The sequence below is a fragment of the Choristoneura fumiferana genome, chromosome 22, assembly GCF_025370935.1.
Source record: "Choristoneura fumiferana chromosome 22, NRCan_CFum_1, whole genome shotgun sequence".
Taxonomy (NCBI): Eukaryota; Metazoa; Arthropoda; class Insecta; order Lepidoptera; family Tortricidae; genus Choristoneura; species Choristoneura fumiferana.
Genome location: NC_133493.1, coordinates 10,027,715 through 10,045,140, shown reverse-complemented (window position 1 = coordinate 10,045,140; position 17,426 = coordinate 10,027,715). Strand labels below are relative to the sequence as shown.

General features: G+C 36.9%; 3 protein-coding genes across 6 annotated transcripts in view; all 3 read right to left on the bottom strand.

Moving 5' to 3' along the window:
- Positions 1-17,426, bottom strand: part of Mctp (multiple C2 domain and transmembrane region protein) — a 152,856-nt gene that overhangs the window by 102,675 nt on the left and 32,755 nt on the right. For 3 of the 4 annotated variants that reach the window (XM_074104805.1, XM_074104806.1, XM_074104807.1), the window contains exon 3: positions 1,641-1,794. In XM_074104805.1, the coding sequence (XP_073960906.1) occupies positions 1,641-1,794 (154 nt within the window). Of the gene's footprint in view, positions 1-1,640; positions 1,795-17,150; positions 17,194-17,426 lie in introns of those variants that run through there. The other variant, XM_074104826.1, reaches the window with a different exon arrangement.
- Positions 8,279-10,013, bottom strand: LOC141440323 (3-oxoacyl-[acyl-carrier-protein] reductase FabG-like). Its single transcript, XM_074104828.1, has 2 exons — positions 9,586-10,013; positions 8,279-8,648 (listed from the first exon to the last, which is right to left on the bottom strand). Exons 1-2 carry the CDS (start codon positions 9,983-9,985, stop codon positions 8,293-8,295), a joined length of 756 nt encoding a protein of 251 aa, XP_073960929.1. The 5' UTR covers positions 9,986-10,013; the 3' UTR covers positions 8,279-8,292.
- On the bottom strand, positions 12,958-15,190 carry LOC141440322 (3-oxoacyl-[acyl-carrier-protein] reductase FabG-like). Its single transcript, XM_074104827.1, has 2 exons — positions 14,740-15,190; positions 12,958-13,493 (listed from the first exon to the last, which is right to left on the bottom strand). Exons 1-2 carry the CDS (start codon positions 15,137-15,139, stop codon positions 13,138-13,140), a joined length of 756 nt encoding a protein of 251 aa, XP_073960928.1. The 5' UTR covers positions 15,140-15,190; the 3' UTR covers positions 12,958-13,137.

The following is a 17,426-nucleotide window of genomic DNA, read 5'->3' as shown; positions in this document are numbered from 1 at the left end:
CGTTCTTGTCAAGAGCAAAGCTCCTGCTACTCAATTTTACGTGCGACAAAGTTGTCCCATCATTTCCTTTTTAGTTTGTCTATGCTTTGATGGGCATCCACGAAATCCAATGGGCAGCTATTTGAATATATTGTTTTTGTTTCGTTAGACTACATTTAGATCGAAGAGAAAACAATAATAAAGAACAAAAACAAAATCACAGAATTTACATCCACATTACTGATATTTTTGGCAAATAATCTTTTCTTTTTGATATAAAGGTAATTTAAAGTTTATAGTGTCCACAAACACATATAACATAATGCTTTGTAAAGTTACAATATCAGTTGGAATTATCCCTCATCCACACTAATCTCCATTTAACTTACGCACTCTGTTAAAATCAATCAAAAAGTGTAATAAAAAATGACAAAACGGGATAAAAGGGCCAATATTCTGTGACGTCACAACCCACAACATCCGCATATCGCAGCATCGATAGAGCGATATCACACGTCTCTGATGACACTAAGGGGATTATAACTCGCTGAACTCGCACGAATTTAATTACGTTCATATTGTCGGAAGCTCGAATTGGCTTATTGGATACAATTCTGTGACATTGTTTGTCTTTTTATGTGACCGGAAAAATTAAAAGCAGAAAGAGACTAGATTTAATAAACTGGGTTTTGTTTTGTCTAATATATCTCTGCTGAAACTGCAGTGGCGCTGTGGAGCAAAGAGGGAGCAGAGAGGAGGGGGGGAGCAAAACTCCCTCCTCCTTATCTAACCTTTGGGCTGTGCCCCCCTCCCATTCGATTAAGAAGAAGTGCTCATGCGTAAAAAACTAATTGGTGACTGTCGAGATCAAAGAAGTTTGCCCCCTCCGTCGTCTAGAAATTCTGTAGTTCTTGCAGTTTGAATATCTTAGTTTTCCAGCGTGGTACCTGTCGCACTCCCTGTGGCGTACAGTGACAGTGAGGGTATGCATTTCCGCTGTTACTGGTGCTACGGATGGGTGCAGGTGCAGCCGCTAGAACATTAACCATAGCCTAGCTACCCTCACTGCACGCACCAGCGTATTCCGTACCACTGCTGTCCAGTTATCCGTCTGCTGCTCTGGTCACATTGAAAACTAGGTCAATAGTGAAAAAAGTAGCCAGATTCTCAATTTTGAAGACTAAATCAGCAGTGAGATGAGTACTTTAGCGCACAGTAGGTACCTTATGTGTTGGTAGTCCGCGGCTTATTTGTGGGGTAATCAGTAGTAGAATAGTCCGCCCCTTTTGGGGAGAAGACCTGGGATCGTAGGTTTACAGGAAGTCAATATAATGCGCACGGGAAAAGAATCCAGCTGCTGCTCTGGTAATATTAAAGACTAGGGTAGTAGTGAGGATAGCACCTAAGCGCACAGTACCACCTACTGTGGTTGTTCCGCCGCTATTTGTCGGCTTAGTGGTAGTAGGATAGTCCGCCCTTTTTGGAAATAACACTTAGGATCGTAGATTTGCAAAAATTCAATATGACAGGGGCGAAAAGATCCCCGCCCGATTAAGTATCACGTGCAGCTCCCGTGGTGCAACCGTCATGCTGCCGTGAGACAGGTAAGACGTCTCACATGGGAGGTGAAAGAATTGTCATTTATTCCGAGCCGGACTTACCAGTCTTCCGTCTCCGCGGCGAGTGCGCTGGCGTGCTGTGCTCGCTGCTCTGGTCACCGGCGTACTCTGTGCCGCTGCTGTCCGGTCCCGGGGCCAGCGAGAACGCCGTCCCGGCCGGACAGCGCTCCCGGCTGCGGCTGCGCTGCCATCGGCTCTGGAAAGAGGGGGGATAACTTTAATTACGGGCCTTAAAGCCAGGCCACATCGCTCGAAGAACAGATAACCGTTGGGGGAGAAAAGTTCTCGAGTGGTGACCACGAACCGGAAGATGAAGCGTTGGCAGGCCTTCCACCAGGTGGACTGACGACATCGTGAGAGTTACGGGAAACCGGTGGATGCAAGTGGCGTGCTGTCGTTCATTGTGACGTTCTAAGGAGGAGGCCTTTGTTCAGCAGTGGACGTCTTTCGGCTGATGATGACGATGATGATGAAAGCCAGGTATATAATATCAACAGCTGGACATTCTTATGGCTAGACATTATTATAGCTGGTCATGTGTCTGGTCGGGTGTTTCTAATGTTGGACATTTTTTTGGCTGGACGTTATATTAGACGACTGGATAGCTAAGTTGGTATGGTAGTGACCCTGACTACGAAGCTAGCGGTTGCGGGTTCGATCCTCGTGACTGTTTGTGTGTGATGCTTCTACTTGAGTCTTGGATGATTGTTTGTATTTAAAAAACTATTTACAATGAAAATTGCAATTATTTTGTTCTTGTGTTAATTTCGAGATTAATTGCGTTTGCGAGACTTCCACCATCCCCCTAAAAGTGTGAAGTAATTTACGGAAGGCCCCAAATTTATAAAGTGACGTGGTTTTCAACAAATAATATATTATACGATTAATTTGTACATAATTTACTCCGCCTTTATAAAAGCACAGTCATGGTTCTCTTAACAAAATAATATTATTTTGTAGACAATATTATGCATAAAAAAACAGTTTTTATAACCATCCACAAAAGAACAGCTTCATAAAATAATGAACAAGAAACATTCTAAAATCCTCTATGAAAAGGCGTCGAGCTATAGAGTGGAACACTTAGAAATTCTCATTGAACCATTGGAGATGCCGAGAGCTCTCTGTTTGTTTGAAATACGGGCTCTCCAAGGAGCCACCGGTAAGCTGGCAGTTTACGGTAGGGTTGTGAAAAACATTATTCTTGAGTACGTGTACATTTTTTAAAACAGGGTGGAAATATAAACAGGTTCTGGAGAAATGGTAAACCAAATAATGAAGACTGAGATTTTATTCAATAAAAGTTACAGGTTATTAAAAAACATATTTGTATACTTACATAACTGAACACTGCTAGTTAATTACAAGTTCGTAAATGAAATTATATCAATTATATTCAAAATCATTAACGTAAACTTAATGTAACGCGTCGTCGATGCGCGTCTGTAACAATACAAACGCGATATTTAATAAATATTAGTCATAATTTTTTAATAAACGTATGAAAGTTGTTATTTTTATTAGGGCTTTTACTAATTACCCTTGAAGTTTTCGGTTATATAATACACGCTGTATATAGAAACATTTCAGGAAATATTAGTCACATCACTATCGCGTACATTCTTCGCCTTAACGATCGTTTTCACGCCTCTTCCTTGTTCGCTTCACGGCTTAATTTCATTGTAGAGATAGCCTTAATGCTAAACCGATATCCTATAATACCGTGTTTTTGCATAATGTATCTTTTAGCTTAGCTTACCTTATATTCTGATACAAGTTTTGTTTTAACGTTTAAAGGCTGACCAGGAAAATAAAAAAAACCTGACGCGAGGGCAGCACTTCTACGTTTTAACTTTGCAACATTCTTTACACTTACTATACGATACCTATCAATCATATTGACAACGGTGTCGGTGATGTTATTTAATGGAATATTTTCTAATCCCTCAGAATTTTCTATGAGAAATACTTTTATACATTGTGAATTATTTTCCTTCCAGAGCTATGGATAATCTTCGGCATTAAGTATAACGCACAAAAACACAAAATAACACTTTAAAATACCACGCGCAAACAACGTTAAACTTTGACAGATGACATTTGAATTTAGTGTTACCAGTGAAAGGAATTAGTTCTATTGGTTTTCCGCAATAATGGCGAGGTTTTTTATAATTCTGATCAGCCTTGACTAGCTTGTTGTGTTGCCCGCGATTCCCTCCGCGTAGAATTCGTTTATCACTATCCCGCAATTGAGCAATTTTCCGGGATATTAAACTATTCTATCAACCGAATTGCATGTAAATCTGTTCAGTGGTTTAATCGTGAAGAGGTAACAAACACACAGACTTACAAACTTTCGCATCTATAATATTAGTGGGATGGGATTTGGGCGCAAGCGATATAATTTTACTTATATCTAACATAAACCAATAAAGATACCACCATTATTTAAGAAATGAATAAAGGTGACAATCTAATGAAAAAGTCAAAATACCATATACGGGACTTATCACGCTATTTTTACACAAGTTTTCCACCTCGACGTTTCGGCAACGTTACAATTGCCGTGGTCACGAGTAGACTTAAGTGTGGGGTGTCAAGTCTGCCTAGCAGCGCGAGTTCTTCGAACTACCCGCACTTGATCACTAATAGTACCGGCACTCGTATCACGAACTACCCGCACTTGGTCACTTTTATTAGTCACCCTATTACACCGAAGCACAACACTAACAACGTCCGATCGTCCCTCCGAACATTCATCCCGACGCCGACACTTATTAATAACAGGATTCCACGAAGATGAAAGCTTATACCCATCGTCCCGGTTGAAATTCTTATGATTTTTTATTTCAACTGCTTCACGTACCAATCTTGAGTAAAAATGACGTTCAGTGGACAGAATTTTGGAATTGTGAAGCTCAATGCAGTGGCTTGGCCCTGACTCCAACAAATGCTCGGCTATGGCTGATTTGTTTACCTGGCGATTTTTAACACCTGCAATTATGTTCCTTGACCCTCTCAGCTATTGTTAGTAGTGTATATACGAAAGTAGTATACGAAAAACATGAACAATGACGTGTGATATCTGAGGGCCTACTCCGGAATTTGAAAATCAAAGCTCGTACCGCAACGCCCCTCCCCCCCCGCACTAAATAGTAGTGTCAGAAAGACGGAACGACACGAACTTCGACTTTCGAATTTCGTAGTAGCCCTGCTGGCCCTAGCTACGAAATGCAAAACTCGAACCCCGTATGTTGCCGTCCCGCTGACGCTTATCTCATTTAATACGCGAGTGAAAGGGACGGTGCCATACGAACTTCGTTTTTCTAGTTTTGTAGTAGCCCCTCTGTATTATTTTTTACGTTGGCACTAAGTGATGAACACTGTATTTTTACCTGTGCTTAGATTTTATCACTTTATCGTAAAAGTGCATTTATATTTACAAAATGGAAAGTAGAATATTGTATGCTATAATGTTATTTTTGCTATCGTAAAATATACATTTTATCGGTTATTTACGAAACCGAAATCATGGAGCAGCACTGTTCCTTTTATGCTGGCCACATTATTTTTACTTTTGACATTTCACTGTCATTTTAGTATCTTCATTTCAGGGATAGACCATACTTCAACTACATACTATACATTGGGCTTCAATCACTCCTGCTGGCTCGTGCTGAGGCACTGACTTCAGACTGGTAGAAAATTATTTTCATGGTTTTTTTGTAGTCGGTAAAATTTTTTGTTATACATTTTTACACGAAATACTTGTTTTACTGGCAGTTAGATGCCCTCTTAGAGTATATATATATATATATATATAATATGCTACAAGCAAGCCTGTATATATATACTTACTTGTAGGGGGCCCTCCTACTTGCTCATACGCAATCAAACATTTTGTATCTGTGAAGGCCACTGTAGAATCGTTGTTAAATATATAGACAAATAAATGTATTTGCTTATTATGATAAAGCTCTATGAGTAGCGTCTGTCGTGTTAAACGCAATCTTACAACCAACACGCATACTTAAATAATAACATAAATTAAGGGTAAACTCCTTGTTATTAGCATAATATTACACTGGGTATGTCTAAGGAGTATTGTTAGGACTAACACTTTAGTTACTTTGTAACTAGATCGCTTGCGTGTACCATAATCATTGACACGTGGATGTAAGTGTGTTTACGTTGTAACTTATGGTGTATTTTTCCTTTTGAAAAATCTTAATTAACACATAATGGCTTAAACTTTCGTGATTTTCACTCATAGTCGAAATACCACGCACAGGACTTAATCACGCTAACACACACGAGTAATATTTACCTCGACGTTTCGGCGGCAGGATGAATGTTCTGAGGGACGATCGGACCTTGTTAGTGTTGTGTGTCGGTGTGATGGGGTGACAAATAAAAATGACCAAGTGCGGGTAGTTCGTGATACGAGTTCCGGTACTATTTGTGATCAAGTGCGGGTAGTTCGAAAGATTCGCGCTGCTAGGCAGACTTGACACCCCACACTTCAGTCTACTCGTGACGTGACCACGGCCACTGTAATGTTGCCGAAACGTCGATTTAAATATTCTCGTGCGTGTTAGCTTAATTATCTCGACCAAATGTTCGCCTAATCATAAAAATTTAGTAAGATAGGTAATATTTAAGTTATGAGTAGTATTTACGGGAAAATGGAAAACGGGAAAAACTTGCTGCGGAAACACGAGCCAAGGTTTGATTGAGATGAATGCCTTTAAAAAGTAGTGAACAGCCAGCTCTAGACACCACCAACACCAACAGCCAGACCAACAGAACAACAGCAGAACCAACAGCTCTAGACAGTAGATGTAAAAAAAAGAGTAACTTTGGGAACAATGGGCCTGTTGTTGCTGGTGTTGTTGTCCATATGACTAGTGTGATTAAAAATACTGGGGGAGTCAATTAGAAATAGAAACAGAAATAGAAGTAGAAGTAGAAATATTTTATTCACTCTTCGCACATTACATAAAACATCACAACAACAACAACATTAAAATTAGTATTTGACAGTTTCTGTTTATGTTATGAGTTTAACAATACAAATAACGGTCATAAGCCATATAAAATCCCACAAACGCCAAATTTACGTCTTTGCTGAAACACTACTTACTTATCTCTGAGCCAAGTTTCAGCTCTCTCAGTGTTGTGCGCTTTTGATGATTTTCAATCATTAAATCAGTACTTCTAAGTTAATGGAGGCTATCATTTTGAAATTCTAGGTATGGTTCGAATAAGTGCCCTTTTTAGTTTGTCAAATTTATAAGCTGAATTTTAGCCTTCCACGGTTCTCCAATTTTTTTGGCGAAAATTGTTTCGCCAATTATTAGTTCCCAACCAACTTTTCGAAGAATTTCATTTCGCCGAATGGTCACTTGCCAACTTATCAAAGGGCAGCTTTCTCGCACAAAGACTTGCTATAGCAATTCAAAGTGGGAATGCTGCCTGCGTGATGGGCACCCTACCTAAGGGTCCAAATTTAGATATTAATTTTTAGTTTTCATTTTTATTTAGCTATTTTAAGTTAGTTTTATTTATGTTAATTTTATACTTAGTCCATGTTTTTGTTCCTACTTTTATTGTTAAGCAAGAAGATTAAACTCATCAAAATATTTTGTTTTATTTCCCAACCTCATAGTTACCAACTGTACCTACGTTTGGTCTGTTTGTTATAAAGTCACTTTTCAAAATGCCAACTTTCGGTAAGTAGAATGTTTTAGTTGGCGTAATATTCATTTCGTTGTACAATGTTTCTCAAATGGTTTATTGAATAAGGGTTTCGTTTAGTAGGTAACTATATAATACAATAAGCAAGTACCTGGGCGAAGGTATTAATATATTAATCTAACGTAACAAATACCTATTCATAACTAAAACTAATCCAGTCTCTACACACACCTCTACACAGCCTAATTGTCACGCAAATGAAGTTAATCAACACTAACCCGGAGCATAATTTTACGAAGCTACAGACGAACCCTTCAGAAGTAATAAATATAATTAATGTACAAACTTTAGAGCTCTTGATTATTACCAGAACAGAAAATTAAAAGGGATTTACAGAAGTTACAATCGAATTAAATGCTATGCTTAACACCGATGACGACGCCTACGAGCCCTGTGGTTAGAGAACCTGACTACGAAGCTTGAGGGCCTGGATTCGACCCCCGGTCGGGGCAGATACTTCTATTAAAAATAAAACTCGGTCTTGGGTGTTTAGTCGTTTAATAATATGTATTTAGGTACGTATCTATCTATTTAAGTATGTTTATCCGTTGACTAGGTCAATATGTGTCAAGGTGTCCCGTGATATTTATTTATTTTATTTTTAACAACTTTCATGTCCAAGGAGTCCAAGTCTAACTTGGACTTAAATTTTTTGAAGTAATGTTTTCCCTAATTTTTTTAGCTGGAAGTAGTCCAATTCCCCAGATTTAAGATGCAGAAAAAACCTACTCTAACATGAAGAGTTAAGATCGAGTAGTTTGAAAAAGTTTTGCATGGTGACAGTGAAGTTGTTAAGACTGTGAGTTAAGCGGTAGCACTTCGTCATCTAAATTATCTCCAAGATTATTAAGACTATAATTAACTCATTCTAAAAGAGGAAACTGGTAGTCATATAGATTTTAATTACGAATAAAACAACCAAGCATAGAAGACAATTTTAATAGCAACTGAATCCACCATCCATTACAATGTTTTGCCCAGTGATGTGCTTAGCAGCATCACTGGCTATGAACGCCACAGTTTTGGCGACGTCCTCTGGTTTTATGAATTCTCCTAAAGGTACACTTGGAAGAAAACCTCTTCCGAACTCTTCAGGATCCAAATTAGCTCTTTCTATGATCTTTGTGCCCGTGACGTAGCCCAGAGCAAGCGAGTTTGAACGAACTTTCTTAGGACCCAACTCGTAAGCTACGTATTTGGTGAAATGTTGGATTGCTACTTTAGAAAGGCTGTCGGTTAGAAGGCCTTCCCAGTACTTTACAGCTTCTACGCCAGATATGTTGATGACATTGCCTGTAAACATAGAATATTATAAATGTTGTTCATAAGTGCCTGCGTGCGATGGTATCATTACGGCAATTACGTTTGATAGAGGTCACACATAATGAAAATAACAGTCAATGTGTATAGTAGAATGACTCTATTGATGACTTGACAATATTGATTATCATGTTCACAGACACAGAATCTTTTAAGTTTTTTTTTGATATGGCACAAGAAAATATCATACAAAAATAAATTTATCCATGGACAGACTACCACAATGTGCTTTGCGAGCCGTTGTTCCGCCGTGGTATTGCATGTAGATATACCTATGTATTTACCTTTAACACAAACCCTCCTAACGTCCACAGACGTGCTGTGTCACAATCACAACAGGCGTCATGTCCCTAATGTGTGTAGTGCAATAGGGTTCGGGTTACCTTGAAGCTTTTGCTGTGGCACTACAGATATTTGCGATTTGCCTAAAGCGGCACGAGGTACCTGTTTCCATATAAACCCTATGAAAAGTTCACGGCTGTGGACGGAACAGCACTTAGGTCACAGTAAAAACCACTGGCCACAGACGTAGTGCCGTATCACGTGGGTTTTTATTTACGTCTCTGGACGGACTGTCCGGTCCGTGAAAGTGTTATACATAAATGCCAGTTTAATGCCAATACTACGGATTATTTTCTAGTCTATCGTTTTATATGGTTAATCATCAAATCGTAAATTTACTAAAAACGAGGTCTATTACAGAAATTTACTAATTAAACCACATTGTGCTAACGAAAATGCATTATTTCGTTGCGCTCTTACGCAACATGAACAAATAAGTGATTGACAGTTGTACTAAATTTTACGATAGAAATCAATCTTCTCTGTACTATGAAGAGCAATAAACCACCAATTGCTAGTGACAAACTTGACAAATTTCGTTTACATGCATATATAATAATTTAATTACCCTTTGATTTGACGAGCAGTGGCACGAAGAGCCTTGTGAGGTTGAAAACGGATCGCAAATTGACGTTGATGTGAGCATCAAAGCTGGCCGTTGTCGCAGAGAAAATATCATCCGATATGAACACACCAGCATTGTTAACCAATACGTGCAACGCACCATAAGCAAGCGTCACTTTCTCTACTATCTCTTCAACTTGACCATCGTTGCTTACATCAGCCTGTATCGCCAAAGCCTCATGACCACTGTTCTTGGAACAAATGGCTTTGACCTCATCTAATGCTGGCTTGCTTCGTCCAACAAGAATTAGCTTCGCATTTTCTTTGGAAAAATGTATGGCGATAGATTTGCCTATACCAGAACTAGAACCAGTGATTAAAATAACCTGATCTTTAAACGACATGGCGAATACTGTGTTTGAATTCCCAGTGTCAAGTATTTATATGCTCGTTATAATTCTAATTGAAATGCTAATCATGGTCCCTAAGTACCTAATAGCTTTATGAGTTAGTATTTAAGTGGAATGAATCTACTTTTGTTGTTTCCGTAACTACATGAGTAATAACTACGAATATAACTATTGTTGAAATGATTAGTGTTCAAAACAGGGAATATTTAAAAAAAAAGCAGTGTGCGAGTCAAATTGACGAATAAAGTCGTGCTAAACAAATAAATTTTAAATAATATCACAAATAGTATACAGCGTGTACATATTTTTGATACAACCTCAAACTTTTAGGGTAGTTTAGTTAGTGAAGGCCCTAATAATCACACCTTATTATGTTTTAGTAAAAAAAATTAGACATCATTTTTTCAAATACAATTTTTGCATTAAAAATTAGATCAGGTAATTTGCAAATATATTCTTTAATAATCCACCAAAATATTTATCACCGCGACAGTATAATAAATAATATTTTTTAATAATTATGTAAAAATCTGGCGAAATTGCTATAAGCCTATTTACTTCATAATTCACTAGTTTTATTTATTTGTTTGTAACACATGTAAAATCCATTTTTTTAAAGGAAGTAAAAAAACGGCTTCATATTTTAAAAAATAATTACGATAGTGGCATAAAAGGCAAGTAAGCAGTATAGGTGAGGTTTAGACAGGTACGAGTATGCCTTTTTACGTGGCTTGAGACTTTTTGTACTTATTTTTGCTGCTTATATCGGTTCAACAAAAAAAGAGAACTGAAAAGTAACAAGAGAAAAATAATGCATTACCTAGCTGTTGCCAGTGGCTTCATCTGCGAAGAACTCGTTTATCACTATCCCTCGGGGACTATGCTGATTTCCCGCAAAATTAGCCTAAGTAAGTACCTAGTAATATTTTTTTATCTAAAACGTGTCACTAAGCAGATACGATAAGATATCTGTATCTGAACGCATATCTGTCAATATCGCTCCCAATACAATTCAATGAGCTAACACACACAGCGCAGATAACTTATATTTTATCGTGACGTATTTGTGGGCACCGACATATATTGAAAGATGGTAAAGATATTATCTGCGTATATAAATTGATCTGTGTATAATATCTGCCGATATAAATATGGTATAATATTTTATCTGCAGATAGATACAGGTTGATGTGAGAGCCCCGCTGCACGCCAGTAAATCTAGAAGAGATAAACACGAAAACAGCCTTTATAAACAATCCGCACCAAAAAACAAGTCTTCTCAGTTTGAAGGATTTAGACTGAATGTATCGTCTTGTATATTATCGTATCTGCGTAGTGTGTGACACGCTTAAGCGTCGTCGGTGTCGGGGACCGCTGGCTAATGTTAACAGAAAACTAAAGTACTTACCTACATATGTTGTATTTTTTAAAGTATTAACCTTAGCGGTCCCCCGACACCGACGACGCTTAGATAAAAAAAATATTAGTAGATACTTATGCTGAATTAACTTTAGCTAATTTTTGCTGGCATTTTTTTGTGTCGGGGGTTTATTGAAATTTTCAATATAAGTTCTTTTTTTTTTCATGTTTTTTAAACTTTGTTATATTTTTTTTAAGTATACTAGTGTGTTGGATATCCTGGCTGCAGCATCAGCTCATCGTGTTGTCACCATTGCATTGTATGTAGAATCAAATAGGTACTGATCAAAAGGAATCAAACACGACATATCTGCTATTATTTTTTCAAGAGTATACTGGTGTTCTGGATATCCTGCCTGCAGCATCAACTCATCCTGTTGCCACCATTGCATTGTATGTAGAATAAAATACTGATTAAAACGAATCCAAACACGATATATCTGCTATAGTTTTATCAAGAGTGTACCTAGTAGAACTCTGGAAATCCCATATGGCCGAGAATTCCATAATCTTGCATAGTTATATAGCATACATGGGTGTTTCAAATTTTAGGTCTCAAATATGTTTGAAAGTAAAGTAAATACCCATTATGTGCCTAAGATTCCTACCGCAGCGAACAAAAAAGCTGATGATCTTGAAACGGCTGAACCGATTTTGATAAAACATGTCTAAGAACCATCGCTAGAAAACCTGGTTTAAAATAAAAAAAACCGCATACATATCGGTCCACCCGTTTAAGAGCTACGATGCCACAAACAGCCAGACAGACAGACACACACACATACACACATAGCGGTCAAACTTATAACACCCCTCTTTTTGCGTCGGGGGTTAAAAATATCTACGTAATTTCCAATCATACGAGTATCTATTGTTGGATTTTAAATTATAATCATTTAAAAAATCTAATTTCTTGATAATAATAGTTATATAACCTTAATAATAAATAATCTTATTTTTTTTTAATAAAATTAGACGTATTACGAAATAATCATTATAGTGCTTTTTTTAAGTTCCTATTAGATATACTCGTATTGGTGGATTTAGTTTGCGAGTCTAAAAACTGAATTATTCAAACATATTTTGACAGTAAATTTACTGATATGATAACATTTTTGCTAAAAAAAAATGACTTATTTTAGGGTAATTTTTTTTTTACCATTTTCCGGAACCAAATTTTGGTGGATTCGAAAATACAGGTTCTTAAAATTACACGTAAAAGCCGTATACAAAAGAATTAGCCTTATATCGAATTATTTAAAAAAAAACTGTAGAATGACCAGGCTACTTGTCATGGTCGTAAAGTTGTATTTATGCTGGGTGTAGGCTGCATAATTTAACTTTTTATGTTCTGGTGTATAAAGTAAAATCTTTGTTTTCGATCAAACCAGTTTTTATAGAGTTCCGTTTCTTTTTTTTATGGTCAGTTATTTAATTATTCATAAAACTTTAATACGAGTAGGGTAAACGTACGAAAAGCAACCTATCCAGATAATTGGTAATGAAATCACTTATAATGAAAATTAAAGTGCATAAAAAAGAAAAACTTGTAAGTTTTAAAAATTTATTAGCAATAACATCCACGCAATCGAAGAAAAAAAGAAGACTGTAAGGTTAGTCATAAGACTCATTATGCCCTCGATTTATTATTCATCCTTATCTGCTATTGCTGGAAATAAACATCTCGAGTCATGTTGCGTTTTATACACTTGTTGTACAATCTACCATTAATGGCTGGTAAAGCCTCCGTCCACTAGAATGATTTGCCCCGTGATGTGTTTTGCGGCATCGCTAGCTATAAAAGCTACGGTCATTGCTACTTCTTCTGGTTTTATAGGCTCTCCCAAAGGTACCTTTGGTAAAAAATACTTCGCAAATTCGTCAATATCCACGTCCGCTCTTTCCATAATCTTTGTGTCTTTGACGTATCCAAGGGCTACGGAGTTCACCCGCACCTTTTTGGGACCTAGTTCGTAGGCTGCATACTTCGTAAAGTGGTTAACCGCTACTTTGGACAGACTCTCCGATAGTAGGCCTTGGCAATATTTCACTGCCTCTGCGCCTGTTATGTTGATGATGTTACCTGCAAACACGGTATAATAAGTACAAAGTGTTTTAAATTGAATCCGGGAACTTTCACCAAATGATTGGTTTAACTTAACGGAGTACTCCTGTACATGCTTCCCAACGGAGTTTTTATCTAAAAATATAGTCACGGTTTTGAAGGTCATATTATTATGAATGGAAACACATTTTAAGCACTTTGGATATAATTACAATATTTGGAAATAATTACGATCCGCATCAATTGGCGATACCTTCAAATAGCGAACCTACCGTGTTAAAAATAGAGTTGTGTTAAATACTTGTGATGTATACATATCATTTGATATTATTGTAAATTTGTTTAAAATAATATATATACCTCGTTGAGTTTCTTGCCGGATTCTTCTCAACAGAGGTTTTTCCGAACCGGTGGTAGATTTTATTTGACATTCATAAGTGCTTGTTATTGCCTAAATTGAATAAAGACATTTTGACTTTGACTTTTTGAAAATCATGAAAAGCATTTACAAGGGTGTTGCATTCTGCGCGAGTTGTAGTGTGAAGGGAGGTTTGAAAGTGTTGAGTTAGAACAATGTTCAACCATTGTTATACTAATAGCTGTGATGAAAATGAGGGTAGTTCACCGCCGACATCCGGAGATCTGTGAGAGCATTGGTGCGCGGTTTGCGTTGGCTTCCCATTCGGACTAACCTTGACAAAGACCCACGGATTGCTTTGAAACATACGTGTACCTATTTACTTTGATAAGTATGTTTTAATAATTATTTTCAGACATGTTTAGTCAAGCTTGGTCGATTATCTATTAAAAAACATTCCTTATCAAGTTTAAAACATATAGTTTATGCATAAACGGTCAAACGGTTAAATATATTTATAGCATAATCCTTGTTTTTCAGCACAATTATTAGTCAACTCTGTTAATGCTGGATAATGTGGATGCTGGTGCTCTTCTTTCTCTACTTCTTTAAATGACTCTTCTATAAATATATAATAATTTGCTCTTACAAGTTTTCTTATGCATAAATTAAGTAACAAAGACGACTAAAAAGGAATATAAAAGCCTTGGTGACCTAGATGCTGGTCCTGTAGTTTCTCAAGCAAAGCTTCGTGCTAGAGCTTGAGTTCCCACCCTGTGTAAGTTTTTTGGATTTTGCCCAGGTTCGCGAGAAAACTATGCACAGCCCAACCCAGTAGGTGGGACGTATTTGTACAAGAGATGATAATGAATGAGGATACTTAGTGTATAATATAAGATATGTTACCTTGTGATTTGATGAGCAGAGGCATGAAGAGTATCGTGAGGTTGAAGACAGATCGCAAGTTGGTGTTGATATGGGCGTCCAAATTAGCAATCGTTGTGGAGAAAATATCATCTGATATGAACATCCCAGCATTGTTCACTAGAATATTCAATGCACCATGTACCTGAGTCACTTTTTTGACTATATTTTCTATATCTGCATCTTTACTGACATCGGCTTGAATGATCAAAGCCTCATGACCACTGTTCTTGGAGCAAATGGCTTTGACTTCATCTAATGCTGGCTTGCTTCGTCCAACGAGAACAAGTTTTGCGTTTTCTTTAGAAAAATGTATAGCGATAGCTTTTCCTATACCAGCACTGGCACCCGTCACCAAAATAACTTGGTCTTTGAACGACATGACTGCGAACTGGATGCAAGATGAAATTATGAATGCAAGCTAGTCAGTAAAGTCTCTATTTATATTTTATTTGGTAGGTAATAAAAACACTTCAATGACAACTGCGTAATTGTTATCATGTATGTTTTTTATCTACATGCCATATTTTGATATTGTTATCAAAACTTCATGATACTCGTAGCTAAAGTGAATTTGAAATGATTTAGATTATTTACAGATTTTGTAGATTTTGTAGATAGCGAAGACGAAGCATTTAAGTCCCGAGTGTAATAATAAGTAATAAATGAATAAATATATAAAAAAGGTTTTTAATTTCTGGCAGTTAACAACAAAGTATTAGCATAACATAATAATATTTCAATTCTTAAAATTAATTTTAATGCATTAATTTTTAATATAATGCCAAAAAGAAAATCAATAAAAATTAAAATAATTCTTAGTATTTAATTAACAATAAATATTTTTATACGTTTACACTTAATTAAATTATTATTATACGTTTTCAAATTCAAAGTAAAAATGACGTTCCTGCTAGAACCCCTCCTGTGATGGTAAAGGCCTCCTCCAGTGACGACCAGTCAGTCCAATGTATGCCTGCTGCTTGGGTGATGTCGTCTTCCCATCTCGTTATCGGTCTGCCTCGTTTTCTAGTCCCTGTGGGTCCTGGCCATGATGCTATTCGTGATAATAAAGTACTATGCCAATTCTAGTAAAATTGATATCAAGGCAGTCAAGAAAAGAGTATTATTTATCTGTAAATGACTAGCTCTTTTCATGGTTGGCGGTGAATACATCCCATCACGTGAACCTTCTTTCCTGCTTAATTCCTGTATCGTAAAAAAATATTATATTTTATTCAAAATTTCGACAAATCTCTGCCTCAACCACGTAGGTATTTGAAATTTTATGAAATTGGAACATCTGCTTTAGGATGTGTATCTAAAATGGCGATTTGAATTTCTGAAAATTTCTTATACGGGATTGAGTCGGAGACACGTCGATTTGAAAATTACCATTAAATTAACAAAAGTCACACACAACCGTAAAATGCTAATGGTGTATGTGAAGTTCCTTATTTGCACTGTAAACCTACAGCTACGTGGACACTATGGTCCAAGCTTTCTCATTCTGAAACCAGGCCTGTGTTCTGCAGTAGAACGCATATGACGACGCATATGTTGACGAGATGAGGACTATAGAAAGCGGATTTGAAGTAGCGATTACAAGTTTAATATGGATATGACTAGTGCGATTGTTTAGATAGATATAGATTTATTTATTAGATATCATGTTGTTTGTTTGTTTGTTTATACTCTTATACTCTCTATTGTACAAAAAGGAAATACAAAATGGTTACAAAAAGTGTTAAGTACAAAGGCGGACTTATCCCTGAAGGGATTCTGCCAGTCAACCTTCGAGTGTTTGTGTCATGTTGTTTATTGGTCTTACAGTTATCATATTACTTACTAACTTACTTACCGCAATGCAATCTTATAGATAATTAAATTCAATTAATGTTATTCTTGCAACAAGCTATTTGTAAAGAAAAATAAATAATTAAACAAATCATAAATCATTTGTTTCGATATATGACCTTTGTACAGTTGGTATGAAAAAATAAATAGTTACTAGTATTAGTCTTATCCATATTAAACTTCAAATCCGCTCTCTAATGACGACACCAATATTTTTTTTTAAATACCGGCTTTTGCCTTAAGAAGCAGAATACTCGTAGTACTAACAAATTGGGATAAAATTAATAAGCTGAGCACGCGCTGACTTTGACATCTATCACTCAACCCCCACTCGTCGTTCCCTCCACGTATCAAATTCCAGACAGACTTCAAACCAGGGTTTTCAAGGCTACGAGTAGAGTGAATAGGCTGTTACTGAACCAATTAGATACCCCTTAAGCCTCATCTGCACTTGTCTTTTTGACATCCCGCCACAGCCCCCACTCGCCGTGTCTACCGTAACTAGTCTCAAACAAAAAAAAACCTTACCCACTTACTTTGAGGTTGGTAAAGAAGTGCTGCGTCCAGCGTACGCCGGAGCATGACAGCTCGCTGTGTTTGACAGCTGTCACTATTTTAGCGACACTCTCCTGCGTTACCAAAATTGTCTCTGAGTTACCAAAAAATCGTACATCCAACAAGATATTTCACGGTTTAATAGGTTGCGAAGATGGCATATTCATATCACCTTACAGAAAAAACATGTACTTACAAATGCAATTGTTTGAAAAATGTCGCGGACAGATTAGTGTCGGTAAAAAAGTTGAACAGCT

Bases quoted from the DNA above. Each gene is read 5' to 3' on its own strand.
- LOC141440323 (XM_074104828.1), bottom strand. From the start codon at position 9,985: ATGTCGTTTAAAGATCAGGTTATTTTAATCACTGGTTCTAGTTCTGGT. The intron at 8,649-9,585 runs GTAATTAAATTA...CTATGTTTACAG, and splicing joins ACTGCTCGTCAAATCAAAGG to GCAATGTCATCAACATATCT.
- LOC141440322 (XM_074104827.1), bottom strand. From the start codon at position 15,139: ATGTCGTTCAAAGACCAAGTTATTTTGGTGACGGGTGCCAGTGCTGGT. The intron at 13,494-14,739 runs GTAACATATCTT...CCGTGTTTGCAG, and splicing joins TCTGCTCATCAAATCACAAG to GTAACATCATCAACATAACA.